We start from the raw sequence: 9405 nt of genomic DNA on the forward strand, positions 1-9405 counted from the left end.
AAAAGTCTAAACTGCTAGACTAAATTTCTGGGCATTCTCAATACTTGAATATGGAATGTGTATAGGGAAAGGAATTAGCATTGCACTTTATTATCACTGTATTGTAAGTGGAAAATGCAATGTCTCAAATAAAGATGTATTTAAAATTGGCACCATTAAAAAAAACAATTTAGAATTAGAATTGAGAATTAATTTAGAATTAGAATCTGATTTAGAATCCACCCTAAGATGGTATGATCTCATTAACATAATATAACATTTCTTTCCAGTTTTCTCTGCAGTTACTCCTGCTTGGGTTTTATTTTGCATACTTTGTAAAAAACAATTATAATGTCCCTGAAAGCATGTTACATCACACTGACAATGCAGTTATGCTTAAGAGCAAGACATAACTTCAGGAAAACTATTAATTTTTTCTATTCTTAATAATCAATAGGTCTATAATTGTAGGACCTTTTGGAGACACTTGACTAGTACCTAGTGAGAATACATAACCTTAGAAGCCAGATATCTTATTCATTTGCCCTTGTTGAGATAAATCCTCTCTATTTGAATCAGATTTCCTTTCCTCCAAGATATTTATCATTATAATTAAAGAAAAAAAAATCTCACCACTGGACCAATTAGCAGCACTATAATAGATAGAAAGGAGATTGAGGTTACTCACAATTTCATCTTGCTGGGCTCCACAATCAATACTCTTGGAACCAACAGTCAGGAAATCAAAAGTCAGAGACCTCTCCAAAGTGCTAAAGAGCAATGATGTCAACCTAGAGACTAAAGTGTGCCTGATCTAGGCCATGGTCTTTGCAATTACTTGTGCATCAGAGAGCTGGACAATGAATAAGGATGATAGAAGAATTGATGCCTTTGTGTTGTGGTGGTGAAGAAGAGTATTAAACATTCAATGGAGAACAAACAGGTCTGTATTTGAGAGAGTGAAACCAAGTTTCTCCTTGGAAGCAAGGATTTTGAAACTCTGTTACTCATACTTCAGACATGTGGCCAGGAAGGATCAGTTCCTGGAAAAGGACATCATGTTTGGAAGGGTAGAGAGACAGCGCAGGAGAGGAAGACCCTGGATGAAAAGGTTTGACACAATAACTGGGGTAATAGGAGTATGTGTGTCAGAGTCAGTGAGACTGGCTCAAGATAGGTCAGGCTTCAGAGCTATTTTACAAGGTCTCTATGAGTCGCAGGCAACTAAATGGCACATAACAACAACCAGCAATCTTAAATGTTATATGATAGATAAGATTATAATAGCAGCTTCTGTTTCTTGTGTACATTAATATTTATCTAGTTTTTTTGTGAAGCTATACAACATGCAAACAGCAAACCTTGACTTCTAAAAATACAGAATCCAAACTCAATTATTTTTTCAAATTTTTACCAGGTGCTTATTCTGCCAGATGGACTTTGTTAAAAAAAAAATCTGTTTCCTTTCATGTTTTCATTTGTCATTCAGGCTGGCTATAGCCCTGCTGGAGTTCTAGTGGCTTAGTGGTAAGAAACTGTGTTGCCAGCACAAAGGTACATAGTTCAAATCCATTAGCTGCTTCATGGGAGAAAGAGAGGCAATCTCTTTCCATACAATTTACTGCCTCTGAAAACCCACAGGATAGTCAGCAATGGGTTGGTTCTGATGCTATGGTACACAACAACAACATTGCTATGCTATTAAGTAATTCTTCAGTTCCAGGACTCACAGTGGTGTATTACATCAATTCAGGGAAAAAATAACTCTTTTGTCCCATGAAAGCACTTAAACATATGGACATGCCTTTAAAAACCACTTTATTCTCATGACAAAAATTTTTTAGAGGTGCTTGGAGTATACCTAGATTAGAAATAATCTGTAATTGTAAATATTTTTATTAGTTGATCAAAGAGATATTTAGGAGGTTACCTAAAATCTGAGATTAACTTTAGAACTCTTTTCTAAGAGGAAATATAGGTTAGGAGAATGGTCTTAGCTTGCCCTGCTGCTCCTACCTACTCTGCAGTCTTTGTCAACATGATCTTTACCGTCCTCTGAGCCGACGTGGAGGAATATCTTCCTGGAATCCCCACTTTAAAGAAGTCTGCAGAGCCAAGGTCAAAGAACAACAGGAGCATACACGTCTCTCCCAGGCCTCTTTCCAAATTCTGCAGTCAATTCTGACTCACAGTGACTCCACAGCGTAGAGCTGCCTCAAAGGATTGGGAGCAGACTGACAGGTCTTTTCTCCTGTTGAGCAGTTGATGAGTTTCAAACTATGGATCTATCTATTTTCAGCTAAGCGATTAGCAACTGTGCCACTAAGTCTTCTTAAGCCTCTCAGTAATAGGGAATCCAGAATCCAAACAGCTTTGAACTTCTGTTTTGTACATGCTCAAGCTTCTTCTTTCTCTGTCCTCATTCTGGAATAATGAGCTGGGGTCAGAGTATTTCTAAGCTTGAGTGGAGGCTAAGGAACAGCTTCTTCTTCCTCCTACTCTCTGGGTGTAGACTGAGCTTGAAGATGCAGTCTGGGATGTTGACAGATGAGTACAAGGACCCTTCTCCATTCTACTTCTGGATGGAGACAATGATAGGGGAAGAAAGTGGAGTCAGATGAGAGACTGGGCCTGGATGGTGGGGTTTAGGGACCCACTTTCCTGAGGACTCCATATTCTGACTGGGGATTTTGAAAATCCAAATTCAAACTAGCCTGGCTTGTCATTGTGGAATTTTATTTATCAGAGTAGAAGTATAGAACATATACCATCTAACTATTACTTTGATTGAAAACTCTCTATATGCTGGCCATAGTTGTGTTTCTGAAAAGGGAAAAACTTTCTCTTTTTAATCTGTGAGATAATAAAAGAAAATAATTATTTGAGAATTGTAGCTTTTTTTAATCATATTTTTAAGATTATTCTATTCAGGGGTTGCACCGGCAACCCAAAGGTAGGCAGTTCAAGTCCACCAGGCACGTCAGGAGAGAAAGATGGGCAATTTCCTTCTGTGTAATTATAGCCTCTGAAAACTCACTGGAGATGTGAGTCAGTTTCAACCAAATCGTAATGAATTAAATTGAAGTCTTAAAAGTATAGTAACTATAATGGCTTTGTAGGTATGAATTGAGCTGCCAACTTAAAGGTAAATTGTTTGAATCCACAAGCTGCTCTTCAGAAGAAAGATGAGCAATCTCCTTCCATGAGATTTACAGCTTCTGAAACCCCACAAGAGGGACAACTAACTGTGAGTCAGTTCTGACTTAACAGCAATGAGTTGAATTGTTGTTACTATTCATAAAAGTAAGAAAGAGAAGATACACTTCTTTCATTACTAGAATTCTTAATCTGTTAACTAAATGAGAATTTACTATAATCATTTGCTTCTTTTTATCTAAAAAGTGAATTGGACTAGCTTTTTTTGGGTAATGCATTGATGGAAACATTTAACAATTGGAACCTGCCAGGTGCTCTTTGGGAGAAAGATGTGTAGTGTAGTATCCTCTCATAAAGACTTAGAGCCACAGAAACTTGATGGAGGGGAGCTATGAGTTGGAATCAAAGAAATGACAGTGGGTGAGTTATGTATGAGGGACCCTGAATGGAGCGAAGCTCAGAAGTTTGAACCTATTCAGTAACATCTCAGAAAAAAAGATGACTGTTGTTAGGCACTATTGAGCCAATGTTCAAATCAGTGACCTTGTGCAACAGACTGGACATGCCCCTTGGGGTTTTATTTTGGGGGGGGGGTTGGTTTTTTTTCTTACCCCATAGGTTTTTCTAATTTCTCATCTTTATGGGATTAGAGCAGCCAGGTCTTTCTTTTCAGAGCCTCTGAGAGGGTTCAAATCACCAATCTTCTGGTAAACAGTAAAGTGCTTAAGCATCGCATCACCAAGACTCCTTCCATAGAAATGACAGGCTGGAAAATCTTACAGAGCAGTTCTACTTCGCAATACAAGGAGTCTGTGTGAGTCAGTTATTACCTGTGATAATAACTCCACAACAAGATAGGCTGACACAGTGACTATTACAATGGGATGACAGAGATTGTAAGGAAGACACAGGACTGGGCAAGGTTCAGAGGGTCACTGGAAGTCAAAGTTGAGTCGACAGCAACTGACAACAAAAATCTCAAACCCACTGTTAGTTTTTGAGTCAATTCCAATTCCTGACAGTCCTCCATCAGGTTTTAAAGGCACTACATCTTAACCAGCAGCAGCGTGTTTCAGCTCCCTGTGTGGAGTGGCTAGTAGATTTGAACTGTTGACCTTTCAGTTAGCAACCTAACACTTAACTCACTATGCCACCAGTGCTTTTTTTCTTAACCTAATAATAGTAAAATGCCAAATATAGACAATGCTAAGGAAATTTTCTACTTTTAAAATTATATTGTTAGGGTTTTTTTTGCCCAAGGAAAACACACAATATGGTGTTTATCCTCTTAAAACAATAGAGTTATTATGTATTCTTTGAAAACTGACTCTTGGCAGAAGACTGTTGTCAACGTAACATAAATCTGTGGATTATTTTTAAGTCTCAGTAGTTAAACATAATTCATGCATGAAAGGAAATGACAATAGTTTTTTGTTTGTTTTTACAGGAGAATACACTTTAAAAGTTGACCTTGCTGATTTTGAGAAAAATAGCAGATATGCAAAATATACACATTTCAAAGTGGCAGATGAAAAGGTATTAGAAATTGTGAAAGAATTAACACCATGAAGTAACTTTTTTTTGGTTTTTTTTTTTTTAAAACATATTGGGGGTACAAGCAGGTGAGGGTTGGGGGCAGAAGGGTGAGGATGGGCCAGGATGCAGTTGCAGAGCTGCACAGTTTGGTCGGTGGGGGGAGCAGGTGAAGGAAATAATGAAGGTCCAGAGGGGACCAGATCCTACAGAGGAATGACAAGCATTTTCCAATGGTAATTAAACCAACTGTCTTATTGATATGGGAATTGGATGCTGACTCTCTGGCTTCTTCATGCTGAACAGGGGCGTAGATGTAAAGGGGGAAGGGAGGATGCTTTATCACCTTACTGGTGGTCTTGGGTTAAAGCTGCTTGCCTTCTTGCTCTGTTAGAAGATATTTTCCTGTCATTTGCTCCCCTCTGGACTGCAAAGTGTTTTCCCAGGTGGGTCCAGTGGGGATGGCTGGTTGAACCCAGAGGCTCCATCCTCATCCTCGTTTGCTTCCTTAGCTGTCAGTTGTATTTCCTTTTTGTCACTGGCACTGGGTTCAGGAAGTAACGCTTTAAAAAACTACACTATAACAATTAAATCAGTGGGTACAAAAATAGACAATAGAACTTGTTTAATTAATAATAATTGCATAATGATTGTATTTCTGAACTATTGATTAATGATCATAGTATTTGTCCTTTTTCCTTTAGAACTCCTATGAATTGAGCATTGGGGGCTACTCTGGGACAGCTGGAGACTCCCTTGCAGGACAGTTTAGCCCTGAAGTTCAGTGGTGGGCTAGTCACCAAAGAATGAAGTTCAGCACATGGGACAAAGATAATGACAACTATGAAGGGAATTGTGCAGAAGAGGACAAATCCGGCTGGTGGTTTAACAGGTTTGCTGTTTTAGAAACATAGTTGTAATGGCATTCATTATCTATAATATATGAGGTCATGTTGGTCTTACTTTTAATACTTGTTAGGTGTCACTGAGTTACCTGCAACTCCTAACCACCCTATAAATAACAGAACTGAGCCCTGCACTACCCTGTATCATTCTCATTATCTTTGGAGAGCTCGAGTCCATTGCTACAATCACTGTATCAGTCAGTTTGTCGAGGGGTCTTCTTCACTTTCTCTCACCGCCCACCTTTACCAGGGTGATGTTTCTTTCCAATAAATGACTACTCCTGATAAGAAGCCTCAAGTCTGGAGACAAAGTTTTAACCATTGTTGGCTCTAAGACGTGCCTTGTCTGTACTTCCTCCACATCAAGCTTCTTTATTTTTTTGGCAGTCCATGAGATATTCAGTATTCTTCTCCAACACCACAACTCAAAGACATCAATTCTTCTTCCGTCATCCTTAATAATTGTCCAACTTTTAGATATATAGCAAGTAATTTAAAAGACTGTGGCTTGGAACAGGTATGTCTTTGTCTTTAAATGACACTATTTTTCTTAATTAAATGGTTTCTTTATCAATGAATTTTTAAATGCAACATATATAATATTTTGACACCATATTTTTTCTACTTAATTTTTAATTTTTCCCCATTCATTAATTGTTGCACACTTTCCTCCCTGCACAATCTGCCCTCCAGTTCGTTTTTCTCTTTGTATAAAAAAATTTTTTTCATTGTTATACAATCCCTCCCAGTCCACAGTCCACTCTAACATGCATTTCTTTTTCTGTAATCTTGTCATGAAAATAATGCCTAATTTTCTATTCCTTTTAAATAGTTCTCTTCTTACTCTTTAGCACTTTGGAGAGGCCCTTGACAACATATTTTCCCAGTACACCATACCTTTTGATTGCTTTACTACTGGTAACAAGAGTGTTGATTGTGATTGTGAATCCAAATAAGAAGATTGTTGGCAACTTCAATCTTTTCTCCCTCTATCATATATTAGCTATTAGTCAAATGGTGAGAATTTTTGTACTTGATGTTGAGATGCAATCTATAGTGAAGAGTGTAGCATTTGTTCTTCTGCAGGAAGTGCTTCAATGGCTTCGAGCATATCAGAGATTGTGGGAATATAATGTCCAGATCTATTGTTCATAGGGTCTTCATGAGTAAGAGTTGACTCAATGGCATCTAACGACAACAGTATTATTAAGTAATCATCCTTACTTAAATTCTTTAGTGGAGAAATATTATTAAAATTTGTTCTTTGCGTACATTAATTAGTAAAGCTTAAAATATATGACAATTAAAGAAGATCAGTTCAAAAGCTTAAATTAATTGCCATTGAGGAGGAATGAACTCAAAGCTGATCTTCCAGTGGGTTTTTGGAGGCTGTAAATCACACAGGAAGAGCCTTCGCAGGATGGCTTTGACCCTCCAGCCAGATGCCACCTTTGAGTTAGCAGTATAACTCCTAACCCACCAGGGCACCAGAGCTCCCTAAAAAGATCAGTTAAGAGGTACTAAAAAGTCACTTGTGTTGTGAAGATATCTGCAAACTGAATTATGGATAAGATATGAAAAAGAGTAGGGCACAAATTTATACAAAGAAATAGTATTTATTGATATACAAAATAATATGAACACTCTACTAATTCATTGCAGTCTTTGAATGGTAAAAATGGCTAATATGCTTAAGTGTTAACTGAAGGGTTAGCAGTTCAAGACAATCTAGAGGCACCTTGGAAGAAAGATCTGATGATTTGGTTATAAAAAATATCAGTCATTTATCAATCTATGGATTATTGTTCTACTATCACACACATCATGAGTTGGGATCTCTTTAATGATAACTGGTTTTAATTTTAAGAACTTATGTACCTCATTATGACTGTCATACAAAATGTCATCCTGTTGCTGTAATTAATTTTTTTTAAAGTAGTACTACTTTCTACTTTTCTATTAAGCTCTGGTGGCCTAGAGGTAAGAGCTGCACTGCACTCCCAAAAGCCCGTGGTTCAGCTGCTCCAAGGGAACACAGGCAATCTCCGCGCATGTGTGATTTACTGCCTCTGCAAATCTGTTGGAGGGTCAGCATTGGGTCAGCTCTGACTCGATGGACACAACAATAACATTTCTATCACTTAGACCTTCGTTTAGTCATTGGAACCAAGTTTTCTACAATATTTCTCCTAAAACATTCCTGAAATTGAGTTCCCTCTGATTGGATAATCTTGCTTTATTATTGACTTTATTCCACTTTTGATGATACAAAGTTCTTCCTCTATTGGCTTGAAATCTGTTGTCCTTTTATACTTTATCAAGTTTTTCCTCTGTAACAGTGAGGACCTTGGGACATGGGTTCCCCCCTCCCCCCGATAACTATCGTGTGAGAAGGTAATGGCATTTTTCTTCTCAGCCTTAGATGGTTTTGAGACAACTTTTGTTGAAATTAAAAAAATTAAGGCAGGAATGGAAACTTCATCTACAGCCTTTCTTAAAAATAACCTAATGGAATTTCTATGTCTGCAAAACAGATGTGTTCAAACATATCGGCAATACAAGAGCTTTGAATTTTTCTATCCAAAAGAGAGAGCTACCTTTTCCAAAGTATCTAAAAACTTAAACTTCCCATTGAACTTTTGCTAAGAGACTACTTGTAGAGTGTCATGTTTTGTGTATAATTGAGGACTAGCAAATTAAATGCTATATTCAAGTTTTAACCTTATTACATACTTCACAGTACATTTACAGCATTTTAGACTTGCCTGTCTTATTAAGTGGTGTATGGTAGACATCTGTTCATTCTCTAAGTCACAAAAGCCCCACTATGGATATCAGTTATTGTGATGTGCTAGTTCTGAAGTTCTAGATTCAGTGCAAATACAGCAAACTAGATAAATCTGAATTGAAAAAAACCCCCAACATAACACAACCCAGTAGTTTCTCTGGATTCTGCTTTTTAAAACAAGTTTGAGAAAACCTAATTCGTGGGCATTTCAAGAACACTCAGAAATGTGAGAAAGAAGAGAAACAAAATTATCTTTCTTTCTTAGCAAATCAAAGGTGATAGTAGGTTTCTGCCGAATAGTTTTCATATTCCTTTAAAAACCATTTTCTTTAAAAATGTACACAAACTTGTTAGTAAACCAGTATAAAATACAAACAAAACTAAGAAACCATCTTCTTTACCTTTAGTTCCTCTGTCTTCTAAGTTAGTGTTGTGTAAAACTCATCAACATTTTTAAAAAATTACCTGTAATTCATTTAATTCCTTATAAGCACCTCCTCGTGTTTATTTTGACCAGAATTCCATATAGCATAGCAATTTGTATTGGTTAATATTCCCATGAAACTATACCACCGACCTGTCAAATTAATAGACTTCTACATGGATGACAAATGCAAGATATCCATGCACATGATCATCAGGAATGAAATTATTTTTAAACTTATGGGTTCTGGAAGGATACAAAGAAATACAGTTTATTAACAGAAACTCCACAGACCTGTATCGTCCTTAGGTCCAAAGAGATTGTGCAGTTGAGAAAATAAAAAAGCTAGAGAGAAAAGGAAATTGTTGCAAAAGTTTGGTACTGTTCTCACCACATTTGCTACTATTGTAACTTAAATCTATTATTCTCTTTCTTCTTTACTCTTTTTCTCTGTCCTATAGATCTTTCAATTAAGATGAAATGTACATTTCTTAATAGTCATCACCTGTTGTTGTTATGTGCCGTCAAGTCGTTTGCGACTCATAGCCGACCCTATGTACAACAGCCCTAAACCCTGCTCTAGCCTGTGCCAATCACATTGCCTCTGACACACCCAGCCC

The 9405-nt window shown here is 37.2% G+C and overlaps 1 protein-coding gene across 1 annotated transcript in view; it reads left to right on the plus strand.

Annotated features, from left to right (window-relative positions):
* FGL1 (fibrinogen-like 1) overlaps positions 1-9405 on the plus strand; it is a 36440-nt gene that overhangs the window by 21820 nt on the left and 5215 nt on the right. The window contains exons 5-6 of the mRNA XM_006893548.1: positions 4583-4671; positions 5373-5560. Of these exons, the coding sequence (XP_006893610.1) occupies positions 4583-4671; positions 5373-5560 (277 nt within the window). The remainder of the gene's footprint in view (positions 1-4582; positions 4672-5372; positions 5561-9405) is intronic.

The sequence above is a fragment of the Elephantulus edwardii genome, unplaced genomic scaffold, assembly GCF_000299155.1.
Source record: "Elephantulus edwardii isolate Elephantulus edwardi_28Jun2011 unplaced genomic scaffold, EleEdw1.0 scaffold00128, whole genome shotgun sequence".
NCBI classification, from domain to species: Eukaryota; Metazoa; Chordata; class Mammalia; order Macroscelidea; family Macroscelididae; genus Elephantulus; species Elephantulus edwardii.